This window comes from Scyliorhinus torazame, chromosome 19 (genome assembly GCF_047496885.1).
Source record: "Scyliorhinus torazame isolate Kashiwa2021f chromosome 19, sScyTor2.1, whole genome shotgun sequence".
Lineage (NCBI taxonomy): Eukaryota > Metazoa > Chordata > Chondrichthyes > Carcharhiniformes > Scyliorhinidae > Scyliorhinus > Scyliorhinus torazame.
Window position 1 is genome coordinate 84,776,997 of NC_092725.1, and position 26,605 is coordinate 84,803,601.

Below are 26,605 nucleotides of genomic sequence, written 5' to 3' on the forward strand. Positions count from 1 at the left end.
TGATTTTGAACACCCCAATTAAATCTACTTTTAGCTTTCTCCAATGGGCCAACTCCAGCTTCTCCAATTCATCCATATAGCTGAAATCCTTCAACTTCAAATGATTTTTTTTGCACCCTCTCTAGAGCCTTCACATCCTTCCTAAAGTGCAGTGCCCACAATTGGACACTATAATCCAGTTGAGATCGAAACTGTGTTTAAAATAGGTTCTTCATATGTTTGTTGCTTTTGTGCTCTGTGCCTCACTTTTTATAAAGCTGTGGATCCTGTGTGCCTTAATGACCACTTTCTCGACCTACTCCACCACCTTCAGTTTGTACGCATAGCTATGTGTCTCTTCCTGCATCTCCTTTAAAATTGTGCCTTTCTTTTGATGCTGCCCCTCCATTAGTCACATTTCTCTGCACGTGCCCAACCAGTCCACCAGCCTATATGTGTACTGAATGCTATCACCATCTTCCTCATAGTTCACAACTTTCAGGTTTTGTGTCATCTACACATTTGAAATTGTGGCCTGCATACCCAATTCTACCACATTAATATACAAAAAAACATTCACCACTACTCTCTGCTTCCTATCATTAGACAATTCTATACCAAAGCTAATGGGCGGGATTCTCCCATTTGGCGGCAGAGTATCCACGCCGTCTGAAACGCTGTCACGTTTCATGACCGCGTGAACGGGCCGCTGGGGGTACCGATTCTGGCCCCTACAGGGGGCCAGCACGGCGCTGGAGTGGTTCACGCCGCTGCAGCCCCCTATCCCGGCGTGAACTGTGTGCCGCTAGATCTGCGCATGCGCAGTGGCGCCGGCGCCAACTTGCGCATGCATGGTGGCCTCCCTCAACGCGCCAGCCCCGACGCAACATGGCGCGAGAGTTCAGGGGCCGGCGCGGAAGAAAGTAGGCCCGGGGAGCGAGAGGCCGGCCCGCCGACCGGTGGGCCCCGATCGCGGGCCAGGCCCCATCGGAGGCCCCCCCCAAACCACAGGCCGTTCCCCAACCCTGCGCGCAGAGTTCCCGCCGGCTGCGACCAGGTGTGGATGGCGCCGGCCGGACTCTGCCTTTTTAGAGCGGCTGCTCGGCCCATCCGTCTGGAGAATCGGTGTACCGGCCGCGTACAGCGGCCTGCGGCGTGGCGTCGATTCTCCGCTCTGCGGAGAATCGCGTGCCGGTGTCGGGGACGCGTGGCCCGGTTGCGGGGATTCTCCGACCCGGCCCCGGGCTGGGAGAATCCCGCCCAATACTTTCCCTTCCATTCCATAGGTTAAATTTTGCTGATAAATCTATTATGTAGATCTATCTTTGTCACTTGTTTGAGCCATAAACCACAGCATACCTAATGATTTGGCAGTTAACCAGGCGTCTCTAAATGCAACTTTGGTTGAAGGTCACATGATAGCAATTTATTTAGAACTGCGTAGTGCCAGATATTGTTAAAATTTGTGATGACCCAAGACAGGAGCACATGGTTAGGAAGTTCGAAAAGGATTGTGGAGATAGTTGTGCTATATGAACAGCAAAATCTTTAAGTTCAAAACTACTATGCTAGAACTATGGAGTTTGATATTTTAAACGTGAACATTATCATGCCCAGTAGAGACCTGAAGATAGCAAAAATTTTAAGGTTGTATTTTATAAAGTGGGGACTGCAGTTAAGATGGCTGACAACACATCATATGATTTTGGCAACATTGGATCTAGATAATTCCAGAAACTCCAAATAAGTAAAATATGAAAAATCCCAGTCACTTGAGAAATTCACAAATTTTTGTTGAGGATGATTTGTAAACAACCAAGACTACAATACCAGCCGATGGTATCTCATACACTGAAAGGTGTGAAAGGCAGCAACACAGCATGTATATCAGCCCAATCCATTGCCTCAGTTTGGAATGTTCTTTGGATTTCCATAGATAACATGGTTAAGGCAGCCAGGCTGCCATGTTTGTCGCTGCTTTTAAAAGTTTCAGCAGAAGCTATTCTGAACCGAGAAATACCACAAGAGACCCCAACGGAGCACGTGAAAAGCCAGCGAACTAGTTGCAAGACAATGCTGTCACGGAAAAACAGCCATACCTGAGGGAAAGGCATGTTTCTCAAATGTTTGGGGGGGGGCACAGACCGAGAGAAAGCGGTCAATTAGTTGGGGGGCAGAGGGAGGAGATGTTGGCCCAATTAGCTGAGGGGGGGGGGAAAACCTGGGTGTCGATTGGTCAGAGAATGGGGAGGTGGTTGTGAGTTGCCCAATGGGGGTCAGAGGGGGCTGGGTGAGGGGAGGAGGACAGTGTTACTCAGTACATCTTTTGGGTACCCCCGGTTATGAAGTCCTGAATCTCGAAGGTTATGGGCCAAGAACACCTCCCATCAGATTGGGTAAAATGAGCAAATGTCTAAGAAGAAGTGAAGGTAGATTTTCTATAAATTAGCACAATATCTTACTGAATTTATAATATGTCATTACAGAGGTGAAAAAGATTTTGGCAGTAACTTTCAAACAAATTCTGGAAGAATGGCAATATATAGTGAAACTTATCTGCTTTTGCCTGACCTTTTTAAAACTGCCACTCACTTCTTAAGATTGATTAGTAGAAATAGTGATGCTTTCATGTCTTTTTTTAAACCTCTCCGCTTTCTCCTCTATTATCAAATCAGCCAGGGTCTTAATGAATGGCAGGGCAAGCTTGAGGGCCTTAGTGGCCTACTGCCGCTCCTAATTCGTATGTTCATATCACCACCAACAATAAGTGCAAGGACCTCATGCCTGTCCGCCCCAGCGGACGGCGCCCGGGCTGGCCGCCCAAGCAGACGGCGGCGGAAGGCCCAGAAATCAGTTTCACCCCAGTGCGAATTTACACTGGGACCTGCTGCTGATGCTCGGGTTGGAAAACCCTCCAGAAGCAGGCATGGATCTCCTTTGCATCCTGTTAATGGATGTAGATGAAGGCCCGACACCCTCACACCACATTCTCTGCGATGCCGGCAGGAAAACATGTTGGCGTGAAACAGTTTAGGAATAACGTGGCATGCAGATGTGGGGGCTGTTTCCGGATGGAGGAAGCCCATGACCCTGGGACACCTACAGCAGTGGGTCGGGGAGGGTTTTCAGGTGGACCTTCCCGATTCTGTGTCCTGGAGGGGCTCCATCTGCAGCCTCAAAACATTCCTAAAGGTCCATCATCTTTTTTTAATAGTGGGTCAGTGATGTTGGAAGCTTTTTCAATAAGGCACCCTGACATGATGACGGCCCAAGCGGCACCCATAGCTGCCCTGCTGCTGAATGTGGTGTGAAACACCCAGGTGCATAATTAATGAGGTCGGGGCTGGAAGATTTGCCGTGTTTCCCTGCCGGGCCGTTGCAGCGGGAAACACTCCAAATTCCGGCCCACTATGGTATTTAGTGTCTCAATCTGAGAATTCCACCCTATGACTGAACGTACCCTTTACTACGTATGAGTTCAAATGTAAATGAGGTTGAAATTATTTCTGTGTATAACACTACATGGGATGTTTTTGATGAAGAAAATGGCTTGCACAAACAGTAAGTATATTCTATTTGATTAAGTAAACCCATATTTTCCCCAAACAAATAAACATTTTGTATTACCACCATACCAAACAGAATCTATTGATTCCTTCAGGGAAGATAACATTGGAATATTCCTCATTATTACGTTTTTAAAAAAAATCTATTGAATTTAAATCTTTTAAATCAAAATTGAAATAAATAAAATTTGTAATAAAATATCACTGCCTGTATTAACATAAACAAATAAGGGTCATCAATAAAAGGAGCATAAACTAAAATCCAGATCTATATGTCGGACATCAACTTGATAAAATGTACAAGTGAGGTTCAACTTATTCTTTTCTTATTCCAATCAGAAGAATGAAGTAAGATGCCTACATATCCCCAAAGCTCTTTACTGTTAATTATTCTTCTAGTGTAATTGTTATGCTGGCAAAAGTAAAAGTTAATGTTATAGAATCATAGAATTTACAGTGCAGAATGAGGCCATTCAGCCTATCATGTCTGCACCGGCTCTTGGAAAGAGCTCCCAATTAGGCCCATGCCTCTACCCTATCCCTGTAACCCAGCAACCCCACCTAACCATGTTTTGGACACTAAGGGCAATTTAGAATGGGCAATCCACCTAACCTGCACATCTTTGGACTGTGAGAGGAAACCCACGCAGATACGGGGAGAACGTGCAGACTCCATGCAGACAGTGACCCAAGCCGGGAATCGAACCTGGGACCCTGGAGCTGTGAAGCAACTGTGCTAACCACTGTGCTTCCATGCTGCCAAGCAAAGCACAGGCAAGGCCTTGCAAACATCAGTGGAATAAAGAAACTGGTTATTAAATGCATGTAAAAGAATGTCATTTTCCCCGTGCCCTCTACCTTAAATATAATTTATATTTTTATTAGATAATTATTTAATTTGAATTTGTTTTGATGATGTCAAAATTTTCCTTTTTCCAAAGGTTGAACATTTTTGAAATCCAATTGAACAAATAGAGTTCCCTGCAAGTTGATTTGATATTACTTTGCTTGGTAAAGGTGTAAGCATTATTCTAACTCCCAGCAGATTGCATTGTTCTATAAAATTAGTAATGTTCAGCACAATGATGAGAAAAGCCTTTTGACAATATAAATAAAAACCAAGCTCGCTGGTAATAGATGGCAGGTGTTTCAGCATCTGTACGAGAAAGTGCAGGGTAATGTATTGCACAGGTATTTCCTTAAACCTGGAAGCTGAAAGTCATGTTATCTATTTTTTTCTGTTGCGATGAAGGACTTACTGCCAAAGTTTAAATCTGTCATATGCCACCAGCTTGTTATGTTTTATTTAACATTTCTAGCCCTTGCAGATTTTTCTTGCACTTGTCACCTGCAGGTCACTATTTCAAAGTGGCATATGATTTCTGGCCATATGCTAGCACTTTTTTTGGGGGGAAACTGATGTGACATGCAAACCTCTTAATTCAACTACTTTTATCCATTCTTGTCTATGATTCCACATTTTAAAAAAAGACCTCTATAATTCGTGCTCCAATCATGGCAACAGGAAGGAGGTTTTCTAAAGTGAGATGGAAACTAAAGACCACAGGATTTTGAGAAGCGAAACAATTAGATGGAAAACTCAACATCTAGCGAGCATAATAAGCATACAGTACACATTGAAAGAAACTTTATTGAAAATTATTGGTGTGAAAAATGGCCATCATTGTTCTTCACATATTAACCTATAGGAGGATCAAATTTATATATTTGAATCCGAGTCGGTTTTGTAATATATACATCTACAACTCCCTTCTGATTTTGCTGTCCGTTTTTTTTCTCAGTTTGGCGCCCAATTCGAGCTTTATTAAAAAAACTGCAGTTTATCTGAATTTATAATGACTTTCACTACTTCCCTACCTGTCTGCATATTGCCTTGTTTATTCGCTTCACCTATCCTGAATGTTATTTCTGAAAATAAATTCAGAGTACCTAATTCATTTTTTCCAATTAAGGGGCAATTTTAGCATGGCCAATCCACCTAGCCTGCACATCTATGGGTTGTGGGGGCGAAACCCACGCAAACACGGGGAGAATGTGCAAACTCCACACGGACAGGGACCCAGAGCCGGGATCGAACCTGGGACCTCAGTGCTGTGCTAACCACTGCACCACCGTGCTGCCCTATCCTGAATGTTTAATGAAGAACGAGATGTTGTGTCATGATGGCGCACAATGGTGTTGGGGTATGAAATGTGAACTAAAACAGGCCTCATTCTCTAAGTGCTTAGTTGGGTGGCTGGATTTCAAATAGCACATTTAATTGCTGATGGGGGGCATGGTTTTAAAGTCCTGTTTTAAGTGTGAGGGGACATGGTGATGGCAGCATAACTTCTCACATTCTGGATTAGTCATTTTGATGAGGAGGAATTGCTGATGTGTTTATCTATTCATGGACAGGGTGGCAGCCAATTTCCAACATGTCTTGCAAAGTCGGGGATTAAGAGCTGTAATTTAATTGTATGGTGTTATCACATGACGACTGTTTTGGATTGTTGGCAAGCAAGGTAGGGGAATAGTTTTGGCAACCTAAGGCAGATAATTTATTTTAGACCAAGACACAGATTGGACTGCCATTCTGGCGTAAAAATGACAACAGTCTGGTTCAGGAATTGGTAAGTGAATGTGACTTTTGAATAATCAGCTTTTAGTTCAAATATTTATGAAACGCTGAAGTGTTGGTTACACATTGTATTTTTACACTTGGTACAGGTTCTTATAAACCTGAAACTAACATGCTACAACAAGATCTAAGTTGGAATTGGGAATCATGTTTCCCTGCAGTGACACACATATCCTGTATGAAGTGACAGGCTTTAACGCTGTAAATACCAATCACAGCATCACCTGCAGGCATAACAGATACTGCAGATAAATGTTGGCATTTTTAAAATGGGTTTTCCATTGAGAAAAGTAATTTGAGATAAAATGCTGTGAATAATCAACATAATTAAGATGTAAAGGATTAGTTACTGGAATTTGTAGATATCAATGTGACCCGACTTTGCTATTCTATAAAGCACATTGACTTGAAGATTTAACAGAATGTTGCATCACCCACTGAAAGTTCCAGTTAAAGGGGTAGGGCAAGAGAGTGAAAAGAATAGATGTATAGGGAAATTTAGATTAGGCCACACTGAGCTGACTGAAATACAGCTTTTTAAGTCTGCAATGAGATTTAAAGACCGGAATTTCCAGCCATTCACACCTCCTCCCGCAGATTTCCGGAAGTTCTGGGGTGGCTTCAATGGGAATTCCCATTGACAGCAGCAGGAGCAGAAAATCCCGCTGCCAGTGAACAGCGTACCTCCTCCCGCCGCTGAGAAGCACGCGGCTGGGAGGCCGGTGAATCCCTCCCAAAATCCCAAGAACTGCTTTTGGGATCCTGTTTAGTAGTAAAGATAGGGAAGAGGAATCAAAACTATTTATTGAGATATTAAGCAGATTTCCTGTCAAGCAGCATAGAAGTTTAGATTGTTACTGTCCCTCCAGCGGAGGAAATGTGTTGAGGTGGGAAGCAGTGTATGGGTGCATACAAAAGTGAGACCAGATACAGCGTCCCAATATTTCACTGATTTCTGTGCCCAAGCACACAGCAATATGTGTGCGCCTAAAGTACGGAAGTTATCATTGCATCGAACTGTACAAGTAAATGTTCACTTATCGATGAAATAATCTTGTTCTCTGCCATTATACTGTCTACTTGACTCATCCTCTTCTGTCTTAAAAGTTGAAGCCCCATTCCCAGATTTCAGCATGTAATTTAGGCTGACACTTCATTTAGTATTGAGGGCTGCATTGTTGGACAATGCCACCCTTTTGGATGTGACAGTAAACCAAACTTATTTGGCTTGTCCTGATGGTCACATTGATGTTTAAGATCTTATGACACTAAAGAAAATCAGGCATGCTGACCTATATTCTTCAAAACCAGAATTTTTGGAAAGGAATTTGAAAAATATGATCAGTTGCTGTAGATAGAAGTATTTTTTGAAATTGACTGAAAAGCTTTTGGGTAAGTCAGCTTTTTTATCATTCTATGAAGCTAACCAATTTGAGTCTGTTAGGTTATATATGCTTAGGGTAAAAGTGAGAGCATCTCTCCAGTGGCGATGCATGTCAATAATCAGGGATCTGGAACATAGTCATGATGTTTAGCTGCTAACCTGGCCTGTTCTTTTAAGGCTATTGTTCAAGCACTGTTTATAGGGAAACGGTCTAAATAAGCAACTCTAGTTATTTGTAGTTGCTGGGCTAACCCAAGGGAAGTTATAACTCTTTGAGTTTAAAATCTAATTTGACATGACTTCTTTCTTTGAACATCGTTTTACACCTGTCACCAAGTGTGATGTCTCAGCTACATTAAATGTATGTTAGCTGCAAGACTTTGAAGTGGGTATGTTCAATACCTATGCCTTGTAAGTTTTTTCATTAAAATTGAAACTGACCAATTTGAAACTGGGCTGTATGAGTTATTCAGTGGCAGCTGATGGAATGGGCCTGGGGTGTATGTCACTTCTGAGTTTTATGGTAACAGTATTTTGCAGCCTCAAGGCTCATGTCAAGCTCTAGTTCATAAAAATTGCAAAATTTCTGACAAAATGGATTTCAAAACTGGAGAATTAAGCTTTGCATAATAAACCTGCCTTTTCCCTGTGAAAGAAGTTGACTGGATTTTGCTCTTAAGTGACAAATGAATGGAACCAACCACTGATTAGATTTGCACTTCCCATAACTTTTGGATATTTGCACAATAAATCTGTCAGTCAGTCATCTGAAAAATGCAGCTGGAAGCTGTGTAAATAGGGCAAAGTGATTGGTTATTGAGATATCCAAACAGATTGAAGAATCATTAATGAGCATTACAGAGTCTGAACCAGAAAGTGAATTGGGATTTTGAATTCCGTATCCAATGCAGAAAGTGAAACAAAGGAAGGGAAAGAAATATTAGATTAAAGGAATAAAAGAGCCGCAATTCTTTTTCCACAAAATAACTTAAAAGCCTCTAACAATAATTAAAATCGGAAGGAATGAAACTTCACATATGCTAAAGTTGATTTTTAGTGCCAGAGAGCTTGTTTAGGTGTGATTAAGACATAACAGGCCACTAAAGCATTACTTAAAATCCCTACAGTGCAGAAGGAGGCCATTCGCCCCATCAAGTCTGCAACAACCATTGGAAAGAGCACCACATGTGCCCACGCCTCCACCCTAACCCCACCTAACCTTTTGGACACTCAGGGCAATTTATCATGACCAGCCCACCTAACCTGCACATCTTTGGACTGTGAGAGGAAACAGGAGCACCCGGAGGAAACCCACGCAGACATGGGGAGAAAGTGCAAACTCCGCACACAGTCAACTGAGATTGGAATTGTACCCTGCTGCTATGATGCAGTGCTAACCACTGTGCCACTATACTGCCCATTTAAACTGCCACCCACTTAAGCAGGATCGGGGGAGCATGACAACATTTTTGGTAGGTTTAGTCCATATTAATCAGACAAATAAATTGACTTCACTAGCTTCAATTCATTTGAATTGGGACCAGGTGACAAGTTGCTCTTTTGTGAAATTCTTAGAGGCATCATGCATCTTGGACAGTGTCTTCAGATTTCTGCATTTAATTGAGCATGTGGCCCCCATAAGGTGCTGTTCGATTTCCAAATAAATAATGGTGAGCACTGTTAGCCGCACTAATATTTTGAACCAGGATGCTGCTCAATTTGTTTATTTTCTGCTGAAGTAGTTCAAGCTTTGCTTAGGAAATGATAATTTCTATCAGAAAGTAATTAGTCATGGTGTTATTTTACATGATGTTTCCACTAATACATATTTTTCACTATATTTTTAGCTTTGGAAGATCTGTAACTGCAGCTCTGGAATACTTTATGCACAATCATGTCATATGATGATTCAGTTGTGATTGAAGCACCCAGTGATAGCTTCTGGGAGGTATGTTTGAATTGCTAACTTCCTCATATTTCATCCTGCTATTTTCTTCTAAGTTGTTTAGTCTGGTTCAGTTTGGAAGATTTTCATCAAACCCACAGGCTTCTTTTACAATTTGTAGTACTGGGTTGTGTGTACTTCGAAAAGCAATGGATAGGACCAGTAAAAGCACTTTTAGTTGTTACCAGCTCTGATCTGGATCAGGATTTCATACCAAGATATTTGCATCAAAAGGAATTTAGCTTTTTGTTTGGAGAAAGCTGCCACCCTTAAACTGTGAAGGAATGATAAATGTGTGCAAAGCAAAGGGAGGAAGACATTGGCAAACTTTGTGATATATATGTTTTTGTAGCGGCTGAACTGAAATGTACTCCTTTTCCGTTCTTGGTGCTGTTGCATGCAGCTGAGCTTCAAATTTCCTGATTTTGAGGAGTGGAAACAGGATGGGGTGTGCAGTATTTGGAAGTTACAGCTGTATGAGGAGCTTCTATATAAGGCTATTTCCTTTTCAGTAAGCATCCAACAGTCCAATATTGTAATTTTAAACCCCTGATATTTTACACCCGGTTTTGAGTAGATTTGTAACCACATGTGCACTGAATCAACCTTTAGTTCATGGTGCGCCCATTTTAAATTCTGGGCTGATTATTCTGAGTGGCGATTCCCACTCAATCCCTTTGATTTTTGCACTAGAATTAATCTCTACATTTCTGGTCTGGACTTGCAAACTGGGCCTCATCAGAAATGTTGACCATGCCGATTCTGGGAGTTGTCCTTAATAGCGCAGGCTTGTCCAAGAAAGCAAAGCTATGTCCCCCCTTTTTACAGCACCTGCACTAGTACACTGAAATGCTTTGGGACATTTAGACTGCTTTTTTGTCTAGTGACTGTGTGTGAGTGAAGTACATGGGTTGTTGCCATTTGGGTAGGTGATGAGGTTAGATCAGAGGGGAGTCGGTGGGGGTGGATGGGGGAGTTGGAGGGTTGGGGGTTGGTCAGTTCCTTTCTAATATTTCCTGGTTAGCTACCCAGGTAGCTGAATTGGAACCCACTGAAGCCTTATTTAATTCATTCATGGGATATGAACGATTTATTTCTGGTCAGTGGTAGCCCCTGGGACTCTAACTCGGAGTTGGAGATTTTTTCAGAGTGATCTGAATGCAGGGGAATCGCCCAACGGAAGTTGAAACCTCCTCGACACTTCCTGCAGTGTCTTGCATTGGGATGTTCGAGGAGGCTCCATCGTGCATATTCCATAGTATGTCCAGTCTCTGACCATCTGGAGACCGGAGGATCTGAGCCTGTATGTCTGAATTTGTATGATTATTCTTTTCTCATCCTGTGTGGAAGTACAGGATTGTGGTGCCTAAGCTGACTGTGCCCCAGTCAGAACTCTTATGAATACATCATAAGTTAGCAACATGGACACGCAGACCCAAATGTTTCGGCACAAGTTGATCCATTTATGTTGCTGCATGGGCATGCAAAATAATATAAAGAGCCACACACTTTTAAATAAATTTAGTGTACCCAATTCTTTTTTTCCCAATTAAGGGGCAATTTGGCGTGGACAATTCACCTACGCAGCACATCTTTTTGGGTTGTGGGGGTGAGACCCACACAGACACGGGGAGAATGTGCAAACTCCACATGGACAGTGACCCGGAGCTGGGATTGAACCCGTGTCCTTGATGCCGTGAGGTAGCAATGCTAACCAATGTGCCACAGTGCCGCCCTAAGACCCACACACTTGAAAGAATCAGCTATGCATAACAAAAAAAAATGATGTTGCTCATCATTATTAGAACATAAGAAATCCAGCAATTTGGGGAGAAAAGCCATAGGCCACGAGTTCTGATTCTTCGCAGAAGTTGGGCAACTTGCCCTTACCCAAAGTATAACTGAAAAACTTGCTACTGTGCCTAGACCTTGTGTAGTAACTGTCATGAATGTCCATTGAATATGGAGTGAGGGAGCAGGTTGAGATGAGACCATGCTGGAGACTGAGGTAGACGGTGTGTGTAGTTGGGAATTTGGTTTATGTGGTAAATTCTAAAGTTTACTCTCCAGTTTAAATTTGAATTGAGAATCAGACTTTGGCATGGAATTTTCAATTTGAGGTAAACTGAGTTGCCTCGCGGTGGTAGTTATCTCTCAATTAGCTGGAAGTAGTTGATTCAATTGGTATTAATTCTTGTGACAGGGAGCAAAGATAGCTAATGACTCATCAGAGGGTGTATATAAACAGAAAGGTTGATCAAACCTCACGGAATAAGGGGGCGCACAGAGAGAAGACTTCGTCAGAGTGAGACATAGAGTGTAGTTCAGAATTTGGTTCATGTAGGAATTTGCTGCAGAAGGCCAGAGGTGCTCCTTTTCTACTTTATTTTTCCAGCCTCCAGTAGTTAGTGAGTTTTCTTTTTATCTCTAACCTCAGAGTGCCACTTAGCTACATAAATTGTTAGTTAATTGACTAATTAAATAAATATAGTTGGACAGAAATGGCAGGGCTGGTGGCGTGCTGTGACTGCATATGGGAATCTGCAGAATGCACTACAATCCTGGACAAGCACATCGTCAGTAAATGTCTGCAACTTACTTCGAGTTGCTGAGCTGGAGTCTGAGTTGTAGACATTGCGGGACATCAAGGATGGAGAGTTACCTGGACACTTTCTTCCAAAAGGCTAGGCAGGACTTGAATTGGTCAGTGGTCAGGGACAGGAAGATGTGACTGTGAGTCAGGCAGATATGGGGAAATCAGCATGTAGTGATGGAGAAGCCTCAGCCCGTAACTTTGTTCAAACCGGGATGAGGTGCTTGCTACCTCTGTGGATGAGGAGAGAAACTGCAAGATGAATGAGCAAACTGGCCCTTCGAGTCTGCACCGGCCCTTGGAAAGAGCACCCCACTTAGGCCCACACATCCACCTTATCCCCGTAACCCAGTAACTCCACCTAACCGAAGGGCAATTTGGCATGGCCAATCCACCTAACCTGCCCATCTTTGGACTGTGAGAGGAAACCGGAGCACCCAGCGGAAACCCACGCAGACACTGGGAGAACGTGCAGACTCCGCACAGACAATGACCCAATTTGAGAATCGAACCTGGGACCCTGAAGGTGTGAAGCAACTGTGCTAACCACTGTTACCGTGCCTCCTCTGTTTCCCCCATCCACTCCTTGATGCTCTGTTGGACCTAATTCCTCAAAATCGTTCCCTTGCTGAATGTGTTCCCTCCTCCAATCATCCAGTCATTTAATTTTTTCTCATGCTGTCCTTGAAGGGCTTGTTTAGAGAGACACCCAATGGTTGATCAATGCTAGTTGGACCATCATGGAATCACTGCAATGACACTGTTTTGCAATGTAACTTCAGCAACTACATCATTGTGAGAATAGTTTTTTAAAAATATAATCCTCTTGTTCAGAAACTTCAAATTTTCCTCAACTATATTTTCAAGTCACCTTCATCAATCAATCCCTTATTATGAATGTGGATGATTACCCCTTTTCGGGATTAATATTACTGCTGAAAATACAGTGCCAATTAAATAGCATCTGACAAAGGAAGAAAGTTTAACATTTAAGTTGTCAAAAGTTTAACATTTCCTTCCTCTGAATTGTTCTTTTGGAGGGTTACACCCAAAATGTCAGCCTTTGTTGCTCTTGTGAATGTTAATCCAGCTGAAGCACATTCTGAGCATTTCAGAATTTTTCATTAAGTACTCCAGAGATTCACCAGCTCCTGCTATTGTATATTTTATGTAGATGGTAGACTGCTACCTATGGAAGACTTTTTGAATTCCTTTTATGTTAGCTGCAAGTCTCCTCTTTGTTTCTCTTATTTCCTATTTTACTTTTCCTCCAAGCATTATATGTTCAAGCTGGTTCTCTCTTGCATTAGCGACCCAACTTCTGTCGTACACACCCTTTTACTGCTTCACTTTACTCTCCCACCTCTTTCATCCTCCAGGAAATTCTGCCTTTGCTGCTCTCGCTCCCCCCCCCCCCCCCCTTAGAAATGTACCTCAGCTATTCCTCTTCAAAGGAAACCCATTGTTTAATCCCAGTTTTGCCTGCCTCTCTCTCTTTCTATTTACCTGGTTTATTTCTGTTCCCATCCCTCTGAAATTATCCCTCTTCCAATTAAAATTTTTAATCTTGATTGCCCTTGTGCTTTTCCACAGCTAACCTAAACCTTATGATATGATCACTCTTAGCTAAATATTCTCTGACAGACACTTTATTCAATAATGCCGTTTTCCTCATTGGACCAGAGAATTCTAGAAAATCCTCCTGAAGATGTTACAGAAACCCTGCCCTCTGTCCTTTACAGTATTACTTTTCCAGTTTATAAGTCCCCCATTATCACTGCAATACAGTTTTGATCACTTCTCTGTAATATCCATGCAAATGTGCTCTTTTTATGCCCCTAGTTGGTGGCCTGTAGAATACACCCAGCTGTGTAATGGTACCTCTGTTGCCTCTTGATTCTAACCAAGTACATTCTGACCATTCAAGGCAGCTTGTAATATTCCTCTCAATCAAGTTAAAAGCATTCACCAAACCAAAGAATTACATCAGAATATTCTGAAAAATAGGATTTGTTGAACACAAATCAATAGCATTAAATAAAATGTGACTGTTAATATAATAAATAATATTTCTGCCAAGTTTATTTCTATTAATCATCTAGTTAACTATATTGCATTACTCACTGGTTTCAATGCTCCTTTTGGGTATATTCCTTAAAATGAAGTGTATAAATATATAAATAAATATATATATATATATATATATATATATATATATATATATATATATATATATATATATATATATATTCAGAACCAAATCATCATGACACAGCCTTTCAGATAGGTCGACTAAAACCCTGGCTACCCCCTCATAAAAGATACAGTTGCACTATTCAATGAACAGCTAATTTGAGCACAGCAAAGTTCTGCAGACAGCATTGAGATAAAGATTAGATAATTTTATGATGCTGATTGAGAGTTAAATATTGGGCCAACAACCAGAGAAATCTGTCCAATACTTCAACACAGATTCATAATGTCCACTTGAGAAGGCAAACTGGAGTCTTGGTTTAATGTCTCATCCAAAAGATGTTGCACGCAACAGTGCTGCACTCACCTTTATGCACTATGTGGGGTCGGTGAGGGCTTGGATTTTTGAGTCAACGGCAAGAGACTGAACCAAAGCCTAATACTCTGTGCTAACTTGAAGTTGGCTGTTTAATTTTCCTTGCAGTTAGCAAACTAACACCCATAATTTTTACTAAGCACTAGTAATCTATTTTTCCTTGGTATGTATAGGTTGGAAATTATAAGCGCACGGTAAAGCGCTTTGATGATGGCCACAGACTCTGTAACGACCTCATGAGTTGCCTCCATGACCGTGCTCGGATAGAGAAGAGTTATGCTCAACAACTTACAGAATGGGCCAAAAAGTGGAAACAAATGTTAGAGAAAGGTAACGGTTGAGTTATTTGCCTTAAGATTATTCATTTCAAATTCTTCAGAAAAGGCAATAAAGTCAATTAAAGCCTTATGTTACATATTTCTTGGTTTGTCAGACTTACTATTTGAAGCTTATTTATACTATTACATTCAGTGTTGTCCATGTGTAATCAGTTGGAACTTTTTTCTGTTTTCCATAATCTGTTCCACTGGTTCAGGATTCAGTTTGCCTGAATCAGATCCTGCTCACAAACTGACTATGCCCAAGGTCAAAATAGAAAGATTTCACCAATTGCACTAGGTCAGAAAGAGTCTCAAAATTGTTTTGTCATTTGCAGTGATTTTAAATCGCGTTCCTCACAGGTGGAGGGATTAAAAATATTTTGGGTGATCCAACACATATTCAGCTGTATTAATATAACCTAATGTAGCATCAGGTTACTACTCTTAAGCACATCATATTTAAAATATATATATTTTTATTGCAAAAAAGAATGTTTCATTTGTTTCATTGTTACAAAATAAATCCATACTAACCAACAAATACATACAGGTACAGTCATAGAGTCATAAAGAACATAAAAGGCCCATTGAGTCTGCGTCAGTCAAAAACAGCCTAACTATTCTAATCCCAGCAATTTCTTTATGAATTTATGCAGAATCAGTTCCCTGCTTCATAGAACCATAGAATTTACAGTACAGAAGGAGGCCATTCAGCCCATCGAGTCTGAACCAGCCCTTGGAAAGAGCACCCTACCTAAACCCATACCTCCACCCTATCTCCGTAAGCCCACCTAACCTTTTTTGGACACTAACGGCAATTTAGCATAGCCAATCCGCCTAACCTGCACATCTTTGGACTGTGGGAGGAAACCGGAGCACCCAGAGGAAGCCCACAGATACAGGGAGAACATGCAGACTCCGCACAGGCAGTGACCCAAGTTGGGAATGGAACCTGACATCCTGGAGCTGTGAAGCTACCGTGCTGCCCCTCTGTTCTCTTATCAATTTTGTGTTCTCAATTTATGCAGTGAATGACAGATTAGGAATCAATACTTTGCATTTGACCACTACTCTTTGAATAATGACAGAAAAGGAGTGTAATATTTCCACTTAAATGTTGTGGAACCTTTACTAAGCCTTATTTTCAAGTTACAGAAAACAATAATTACCACTTGCTTATTATCCCTGTGTGCTGGAACTTGCCCCAGGTGGTTGATCCACTTATGACTTCTCGCACGTCTTCCAATGGCTGACCAGGTCGCTCCTTCCTGAATGCAAAACAGATCTTCTCCCGCTCCAACCTTTTAAATTCTTGGCTACATTTCAACTACCGTCATGTCAGTATGTCTCCAACCACATTTGCCCAAAAGCCAATTTCAGCTCAGTTGATTGGCTTTCATTCACTTGCGTTTGTCTCAATACTGATTTGATTATCACTTTGTTGCAAGTTTCAACTGTGGCTTTTGTAAGTTCACTGACCCAATGGCTTCTCCATTTGCAATGTTCCATAGTCCACCCCTTCTGCCTGTTGCGCACATGGTTACGCCACAACATTTCTTTGTACAATACGTCTGTTTCAACATTTGTAAATCATCCTATGCTATGATTTGTATAGTAAGTGTCCTACAGTGAGTTAGAATGGTACTTTTGTCGTACTGCTCAGCACATTTGAGGATACATGACCTTTTATAATTAATAAAAAAGAAAGAGCTTGCATTTGTATAGCATATTTCTCACCCAAAATGTTTGTCGGATAACCCCAAGTATTTTTCATTGACATGGATGGATTGATGAACTCAGACAGTTTTAAGGAAAGATAATTCAATTTTGGTTAATATTATCAGGCATGTGCTGTCTTGCTTTGTCTAATTTTTCATGCTTCTGTGCACAATACAAGTGATTATATAAATAAATGCTCTTAAAGTCCCACACTCTAACTGATCAATGTGACTTGGAGAAGGATGCAACCTGACTTCTAATCTTGGAATATTATACCTCAGAAGGCCAATATTTCTGTTTCAGCTCTTAAACGAGCTATCCAATTAGTTCAATTTCCCCTCTTTCTTTTCATCCCCATAGCCCTGCATTTTTTCCTCTTAAGCATTTATTTACTCCCTTGCACAGTTACTATTGAATTACCCTTTCACAGTATATTCAGATCATAATGCTGCTTTTATAAAAAAAAAAAAAAAGTTCACAACATCTCAAGCGTAAGTCATTGCAGGTGAGAGCCATTCATTTAAAAAAAATTATTTCCACAGAGATTTCGAATGAAGTATAGAAAACATGGAGCAATACATTCAGCACCATGGGAAAATAGAATATAAGACCATAAGACATAGGAGCGGAAGTAAGGCCATTCGGCCCATCGAGTCCACTCCACCATTCAATCATGGCTGATTTCAACTCCATTTACCCGCTCTCTCTCCATAGCCCTTAATTACTCGAGAAATCAAGAATTTATCAACTTCTGTCTTAAAGACACTCAACGTCCCGGCCTCCACCGCCCTCTGTGGCAATGAATTCCACAGACCCACCACTCTCTGGCTGAAGAAATTTCTCCTCATCTCTGTTATAAAGTGACTCCCTTTTATTCTAAGGCTGTGCCCCCGGGTCCTAGTCTCCCCTGCTAATGGAAACAACTTCCCTACGTCCACCCTATCTAAGCCATTCATTATCTTGTAAGTTTCTATTAGATCTCCCCTCAACCTCCTAAACTCCAATGAATATAATCCCAGGATCTTCAGACGTTCATCGTATGTTAGGCCTACCATTCCTGGGATCATCCGTGTGAATCTCCGCTGGACCCGCTCCAGTGCCAGTATGTCCTTCCTGAGGTGTGGGGCCCAAAATTGCACACAGTATTCTAAATGGGGCCTAACTAATGCTTTATAAAGCTTCAGAAGTACATCCCTGCTTTTATATTCCAAGCCTCTTGAGATAAATTACAACATTGTATTTGCTTTCTTAATTACGGACTCAACCTGCAAGTTTACCTTTAGAGAATCCTGGACTAGGACTCCCAAGTCCCTTTGCACTTCAGCATTATGAATTTTGTCACCGTTTAGAAAATAGTCCATGCCTCTATTCTTTTTTCCAAAGTGCAAGTCCTCGCACTTGCCCACGTTGAATTTCATCAGCCATTTCTTGGACCACGCTCCTAAACTGTCTAAATCTTTCTGCAGCCTCCCCACCTCCTCAATACTACCTGCCCCTCCACCTATCTTTGTATCATCGGCAAACTTAGCCAGAATGCCCCCAGTCTCGTCATCTAGATCGTTAATATATAAAGAGAACAGCTGTGGCCCCAACACTGAACCCTGCGGGACACCACTCGTCACCGGTTGCCATTCTGAAAAAGAACCTTTTATCCCAACTCTCTGCCTTCTGCCTGACAGCCAATCGTCAATCCATGTTCGTACCTTGCCTCGAATACCATGGGCCCTTATTTTACTCAGCAGTCTCCCGTGAGGCACCTTATCAAAGGCCTTTTGGAAGTCAAGATAGATAACATCCATTGGCTCTCCTTGGTCTAACCTATTTGTTATCTCTTCAAAGAACTCTAACAGGTTTGTCAGGCACGACCTCCCCTTACTCAATCCATGCTGACTTGTCCTAATCCGACCCTGCACTTCCTAAGAATTTAGAAATCTCATCCTTAACAATGGATTCTAGAATCTTGCCAACAACCGAGGTTAGGCTAATTGGCCTATAATTTTCCATCTTTTTCCTTGTTCCCTTCTTGAACAGGGGGGTTACAACAGCGATTTTCCAATCCTCTGGGACTTTCCCTGACTCCAGTGACTTTTGAAAGATCATAACTAACGCCTCCACTATTTCTTCAGCTATCTCCTTTAGAACTCTAGGATGTAGCCCATCTGGGCCTGGAGATTTATCAATTTTTAGACCTCTTAGTTTCTCTACCACTTTCTCCTTTGTGATGGCTACCATATTCAACTCTGCCCCCTGACTCTCCGGAATTGTTGGGATATTACTCATGTCTTCTACTGTGAAGACTGACGCAAAGTACTTATTTAGTTCCTCAGCTATTTCCTTGTCTCCCATCACTAGATTACCAGCGTCATTTTGAAGCGGCCCAATGTCTACTTTTGCCTCCCGTTTGTTTTTAATGTATTTAAATAAACTTTTAATATCATTCCTAATGTTACTGGCTAGCCTACCTTCATAATTGATCCTCCCTTTCCTTATTTCTCTCTTTGTTATCCTCTGTTTGTTTCTGTAGCCTTCCCAATCTTCTGACTTCCCACTACTCTTTGCCACATTATAGGCTTTCTCTTTTGCTTTGATGCATTCCCTAACTTCCTTTGTCAGCCATGGCTGCCTAATCCCCCCCTCTGATAACCTTTCTTTTCTTTGGGATGAACCTCTGTACTGTGTCCTCAATTACTCCCAGAAACTCCTGCCATTGCTGTCTACTGTTTTCCCACTAGGCTCTGCTCCCAGTTGATTTTCGTCAGTTCCTCCCTCATGCCCCTGTAGTTACCTTTATTTAACTGTAACACCTTTACATCTGATTCTACCTTCTTTCTTTCAAATTGGAGATTGAATTCTACCATATAGACTTAATATAGTCTTAATGCACCACAATTTCAGCAGTCCAACATCGTAGGAGCTGTGACCCTAAGATCAAACCATTTTCTAAGAATTGCTGAGGTACTTAGAATGGCAAACATCAGATATTCATATAGTTGCAGTTATTAATGGATTGGATTACAGGTATTTATCGGTGATTATTGATGTTATTGGGGGGCACGGTAACACCGTAGTTAGCACAGTTGCTTCACCGCTCAAGGGTCCCAGGTTCAATTCCCAGCTTGGGTCACTGTCTGTGTGGAGTCGGCATGTTCTCCCCGTGTCTGCGTGGGTTTCCTCCGGGTGCTCAGTTTTCCTCCTGCAGTCCAAAGATGTGCAGGTTAGGTGAATTGGCCATGCTAAATTGCCCTTAGTGTCCAAAAAAGGTTAGGTGGAGTTACTACCCAGTAAGGGGATAGGTATTGGTGCGGACTTAATTAGGGTGCCTTTTCCAAGGACCGGTACAGACTTGATGGGCTGAATGGCCTGCTTCTGCACTGTAAATTCCATGATTATTGGGATGAATTTTTTTCCATAGTGCCCTAAAAATATTCCTTATTGATATAATCCCAAATATGCAACCAAAAAAAAAGATTTTTGAAGAAAAAGCTTGAAATAGTCTATAAATTGTTTAATTTTTATCAATTAAGTGCCCAATTCTTTATTTTTTTCAATTAAAGGGCAATTTAACGTGGCCAATTCACCTACCCTGCACATCTTTGGGTTGCGGGGGGTGAGACCCTTGCAAACTCCACACGGATTGAACCCAGTCCTCAGTTCCATGAGGCATAGTGCTAACCATTGTGCCGCCCCAAAATAGTCTAGGAATCATAATAAATAATATAAACTAAATATTATTAAGAAACAAAACGCTTCCTTTCACCATTAATCGTTTTAGCTCTGCAGAAAAGTTTACTGAATGAAAGCTTAATAGAACATAGAACGTACAGTGCAGAAGGAGGCCATTCGGCCCTTCTTTGCCACTGAGGGTAATTTATCACCTAAACATTGTGAAATGAAATGGATTAGTATGAACTAAAAACAAAATGCTGCAGCTGCTGGGAATCTGAAATCTGGGACCATCTGATGATGAAACTTAAATCAGTTCATGTTTTGGGTATAATCCCTTCCTCAAAACTGTTCTGAGGAAGAGTTTATATATGAAGTGTCATCTGGTTTGTGCTCTCTTGATGGATACTGCTTGACCTGCAGTGTGTTACTAACATTTTATTTTTGTTTTAAATGGATCAAACTTAAAAATGTCTAAGAGTGAGTTCTGCTCCGTTTTTACTCCATGAAGTCCATTATTGATTAATCCAGTTCAGCAGTAATTGATTACAACTGCTGACTGAATCTTTGATAAAGGGTGGGATTCTCTGGCAGGATCCATTCCAAGCGAGAATGGAAAATCTGACGTGTAAGCGAAAACTCCATTCACTTTCCGCGGCAGTGGAAGATCCCAGCCTCGAACAAGGACAGAAGACTTTGGACGGAAGATTTTGTCGAATGAGTCAACTCTATTCATTGTCTTTAAGGCACAGGATGTGTGGATAACCTAATACTTTGGGAAATTGCTGAGAATAACCAATACAAATCGTACAACTGATTGAACTTTGTATATGTTTTGACTTGTGATACTTGCAGGACCACAGTACGGAACTTTAGAGAAAGCATGGTTATCATTAATGACCGAGGCTGAAAAGGTCAGTGAATTGCACCTAGGGGTCAAGTGTGCATTGATGAGTGAAGACTTTGAAAAAGTCAAGAATTGGCAGAAAGAGGCCTACCACAAGCAAATGATGGCAAACTTCAAGGAAACAAAGGAGGCAGATGATGGATTCCGTAAGGCACAGAAACCCTGGGCCAAGAAATTGAAGGAGGTATGGAGTAACCAATGGTCTGTAGACTATAATTAGTATTTCACAAATCTTTTCCAGTTCTGAGCAATACTTCATGAAGTGAATTTGTAAGTTCAGAGTGAAGACAAAAAAAAAAGAGGGAGAAATCGAAGATCTTTCTTCAATCTGGACACAGAGTGAGGAAGGATCAGGTGATTTGCCTCCAGAAGAAACTGTTTCTAAGAGAAATTGACAAAGGACTACTGGAGAGTTTCTTGTCCATTCTTTTGGCCAGACCAGATGATCATACGGTCATGCTCTATGCGTTTAAGATTGGCACTAAGTTGAATCCACTTACACCCAGGTACAGACTGATAAAGGGAACAGTGACATTTTCCGGCCCAGGGTTACTCCAATGTCTGCAAGGTGAAATCACGTATCAACACTGCCGTTTTGTTTTGTATGGGTGCCCCCTAAAATGGAGAAAAAAACTTTACACGAGGGCATTTCACAAACAAAAAAAAAGACGCATGTTCATGGGGTGAGATGCAGTAAATAGAGTGGGAGGAAGCCCTTGTTTCTGAGCTGTAAATTCCATGTAATTCTAGTAGATTTTTGCCAACAAAGAAGAAACATTCGAGAATTCCGTAAAATAAATTCAAAATATTAAAAGCAATTGTCATACAGTTTTATTTGTTGCAGACAATTTTATCAGTGCTACAATTTCTTACCTAATTTTTGCCAAATATGACCATTTATGGTTAATTTTGTACATGTGATAATTCAGGAGCTGTGTCTTGCAGGTTAATTTTTAAAAGAAAATTTAATTAATAATTAACTAAGCTACTTATTTTGTTTTCTTGAGGTGGAAGCTGCCAAGAAGGCCTATCATCTAGCTTGTAAAGAAGAGAAAATAGCAATATCCAGGGAATCAAACAGCAAAGCTGATTCAAATGTAAATCCAGAACAACTGAAGAAAGTGCAGGATAAAGTAGAAAAATCTAAGCAGGATGTTCAAAAGGTAATTTTATCATATTATACTATTTTATGTACTCTTGAAACTATCCGAAGGTGACAAACTGGATAACACAGTAGAATGCACAAGAACTTGCACTACAGTAGGATCTATGAAATGTATCAGATGGACATGCAAAATTGCAGAACAATGTTTTAGCATTTAAGTTGCACTAAAAGATAATGTAGACGTCTGAGGGGAAAGTAGGAACGCTACCTGGCTAAGTCTCCAGGGATGAGAGATTTCCACCATTTGGCAGAATTCTAACGTTTGACTAATGTAATACTGCCCTTTGAATTTCTTTCTGATCTCCAGCTCCCTTCAGCTACTGCCATTTTCAATGTGTCCAAAGCCAGGAGAGACTCCAAAAGTCTGCAAAATCCTTGCCAGCGTGTCCATGTCAGCGATGAGGGGAGCAGGCTTCGGGGAGGGGAGCAGGCTTCGGGGAGTAAGTGTGTGTGTGGGGGAACAGGGGTTTTACTGATTCAAGCATTACCAGGGATATAGGGGAACTAGGCTAAAACTTACTTAATTATATAAAGTTATATTTTTACGAAGCACTACTTAAAAAATGCCGATTTTCATATTACATGATCTATTGAAAGTACACAGACTTTAATTTTATTCTAAATGTAACTATGCTGCTTTATTGAAGTCTTGCTGGTGTCTATGATCATGTTAATTTTCAAGAGTTTTTAAAAATATATTCTTTCATGGGATGTGGGCATTCCTGGCAAGGTTGGCATTTGCAGCCCACCCACAAATGCCTTCAGAAAGTGATGGTGAGTTAAAATGGGTCACACTGCAAAAAAAGTTTGCGAAGCACTGCTGTACTTTGTTTCACTTTGCATGTACACGATATAGCAAGTTTACATTCTGTCAGTAGGAACTTCATCCTGTGTAACATGCAGTAATTGCATTGAATGCTGAAATCACTTGGCAATTTGATTCAAATGTATTGATCCACAGTCTTGGTGGTAATAAAAGGTAAACAGAGGGAAAACTAATATTTCTACCCATGTGATGTCTAGTAATTCTATGTGAAGTGGCCTTGGAAGCATTGGCATTCACTACAGATCTTGGCTACATACAAGCCAGCGGCCAATCCCTCAATGCCTTCAGGCAGCCCCATAATTCTTAAGTTTTGTCTCCTGAAGCGGTTCCCCAGATCCTCCATGTTCTCCTTCAGCCGCTTCTGGGTCTCTCGCATCATTCTGATCTTGGCTGCCGGCGAGGTAAGCTGCCCCACCGCCACTGCCTCCGCCCCCACCTTCGCCTCCACCTTCCAAATAGCGTGGCCCTCTGTGACCCCAGCCTCTGCTCCACCCGATCAATTGCTGCTTTTGGTGGTTTCACCGCCTTGAGTAGGTCCTACTGGGCTTCCCTCCCTTGCTGGCTGAACTTCTCATTTAAGAAGTCCACCAGCTGCTCCGTTGACCACTGGACAGGCAGGGCTGACCCTTTACCCTCTGCCATCTTCACCTGTGGCGCACAAAGAATTTCTTGCTCGACCCACTTCTGGTCCATGGATCCATCCACCAGCACCACCAATGGAGTTTAACTTTCCTAAATCACCTCGACAGCTTTTTCCACCAAAACATCCACCCAGCAAACGGGGAAAAGGACAAAAAAAAAACGCCTCAAGTGGGAGCTGCCAAATGTGCGACCACTCCATGGTCACCATCGTAAGTCCACAATAAAGCGCTTTCACTGCAGTTCATAAAACGTGCTACAATTACATGATTCCTTGTCACAAAAATTTTCCAGACTTTTTGTCTTCGAGCCGTCTCTTCTGAGTCTCCTAATATTTGTGCAGAGACTGATTATAAATACAAGGCTAGAAATTAGAGTGCCACCATCCCCACAGTATCCTCCTTGTCCCCACCCATATGGGATTCACTACCCTCTTCTCTCTCTCCCCCCCCCCCCCCCCCCCCCCCCCACCACCTACCTGACCTCCCTCCCCGCCCCCCCCAGACTTGACCCCTGCATGTCCAGACCCACACCACCACATCCCATTTAATTATCTTAGAAACTCACCGTTTCCCTGGCCTGTTAATGTCAATGAGATATTTAAATTCACCCAATTTACGACCTTTAGTGCGTACTAATTCGTATGCTGGTAAAATTGTCTCGGCACTCCTCACCTGGCCTGCATCACGTAGGAAAATAAATAATACACATTTTTTTGTCCTTCTGAATCCACTTGTTGCAAACATACCTGCCTATAACTATTAAACAGATTCCATTTAGGAATCGAAGATTGCCGTCTATTTTCTTTCATATGGGATGTTAACTGCTGAAAAGATAAGGTTTTGTTCACTACAATGGAAATGAATTGTTGCATGTAAGAATATTGCAGGTTAGCCAGTACTTTGAGTCCTGCTTGTGTGTTTCATGAATGCCACTGTTCGGAATATGGCACATTCTCTGATATGGATTTCACTAAAGATTTCTTCACTTTTTAGACAAAAGAAAAGTACGAGAAAAATCTAGATGAACTGAATAAGTCCACACCACAATATATAGAAAACATGGAGCAAGTCTTCGAACAGTGTCAGCTTTTTGAAAACAAACGACTAGAATTCTTTCGCGAGATCCTGCTGGAAGTGAAGCAACATCTTGACCTTTCAGCTACCAGGTAAAGGATAATATGTGTATATTGTGAAGTATGTTGAATTGGACTACCAAATATTTGCAAACAAAATTACATTCAGTGTTTTAAATAACATAAACTTACAGAAGAAATGCTTCTAGGGTGGCAAGGTGGCGCAGTGGTTAGCACTGCTGCCTCATGGTGCTGAGGACCCGTGTTCGATTCTGGCCCCGGGTCACTGCCCGTGTGGAGTTTGCATGTTCTCCTTGTGTCTGCCAGGTGACTCTGAGCCTCATTTATATCCTCTCGAATTTGTCTCTTAACTCTCTGCCTTCTCTTTCGCAGTCTCCCCTTCTCTTTCCCCCTCACTCATGTCACTCTTCGCTCTCACTCGCCTCAGAGACTTTGCCTGGGCGCCTTTTAGTACTATTCCACAAACGTGAACCAAGCATATCGGCACCGGGGGAGGGGGGTCTCCCCCAGTCCTTTGAGACCCCTGGGTGGTCGGCGGCAGGGCAGGGTGACACCCTGGAATTAACGCTGGCACCTTGGCACTGGCGAGGAGCTGCTAGCGTGGCACTGTCAGGTCCTGAGGGAGGGCAAACCCATGAAAGTGGGTTATAAAGAGGCCTCATAAACGTTGGGGAGGGATCAAATGCAGGTGTCCTGAAAGGCGCAGGCTCTAAGAGAGGGGGGGGGAGGGGGGGGGGGGGGGGAAGAGAGGTGAGGCCTGAAAAGATAGGCCATTGGCCCATAGCAGGACGTCCTCACTTTTTTATTGGGGGGGGGGGAATAAATGCCCATGTGTGCAGGGGATCGGGACCTTCAAGCTTGCTTCTAGCTCTGGGCACAGTTTCAAAATGGTGGCCCAATCTCTGAAGAGCCAGTCTTGCTGGTGAGTTCAGTGGACTAGAGCGGGAGAAACTTCACAAGACAAAAAAAAATGACTAAATGTAGGTGAATACCAGTGTGGATCTCCCCCAAAAGGCTGGTGGGAAACCCGTCCAAAATGACACCGAAATATTTTGGCTGAATTCCACCCCATATATTTTAGCGGTGTTAATTGAAACCTAATGTTGGTTGAGGGATAAATATTGGCCAGGAAGCAGATTCCTTTAAAGTGTGTCTTTTTCTTATGCATCTGTTGCAAGTAGTTTAAAATGTTGAACTTGGTTACTGCCTGCTGTGCAGAATGGTGCTTTGCTGTGAGTGCCCTAATATATTACACTGAGCCCACTGTGCGCAAGTGGAAATCCATTATGCCAGCCATCAAGTAGCGTCAGGTGCTATATCAGCAAGTCGTTTTCCTAAATATTCCACTTCATGCCTCTGCATTGAGGTTCCTTGATTGTTTACCATTTTGCACTGCCTCCAAACGTGACAAATCTATAAAATTATTTTTGAAACTTTATAATGATGGAAATAATATTTACTCCACTCGGTAACAATTTATCTTATAAGTGTCCGCATCAGTTTAAATTCGACCTATTAGCTAAGCTTTCCACATTCCGCACAAAGTTGGCTTCTTGCATAAAGCTAAAGCTATATGATGAACTATGAAGAATT

General features: G+C 41.9%; 1 protein-coding gene across 4 annotated transcripts in view; it reads left to right on the forward strand.

Annotated features, from left to right (window-relative positions):
* Positions 1-26,605, forward strand: part of LOC140396269 (protein kinase C and casein kinase substrate in neurons protein 2-like) — a 141,447-nt gene that overhangs the window by 68,157 nt on the left and 46,685 nt on the right. For all 4 annotated transcript variants that reach the window (XM_072484650.1, XM_072484651.1, XM_072484652.1 and 1 more), the window contains exons 2-6: positions 9,418-9,518; positions 14,851-15,007; positions 21,235-21,470; positions 22,294-22,449; positions 24,912-25,084. In XM_072484650.1, coding sequence (XP_072340751.1) covers positions 9,465-9,518; positions 14,851-15,007; positions 21,235-21,470; positions 22,294-22,449; positions 24,912-25,084 — 776 coding nt within the window. In that variant the 5' untranslated portion in view covers positions 9,418-9,464. The remainder of the gene's footprint in view (positions 1-9,417; positions 9,519-14,850; positions 15,008-21,234; positions 21,471-22,293; positions 22,450-24,911; positions 25,085-26,605) is intronic.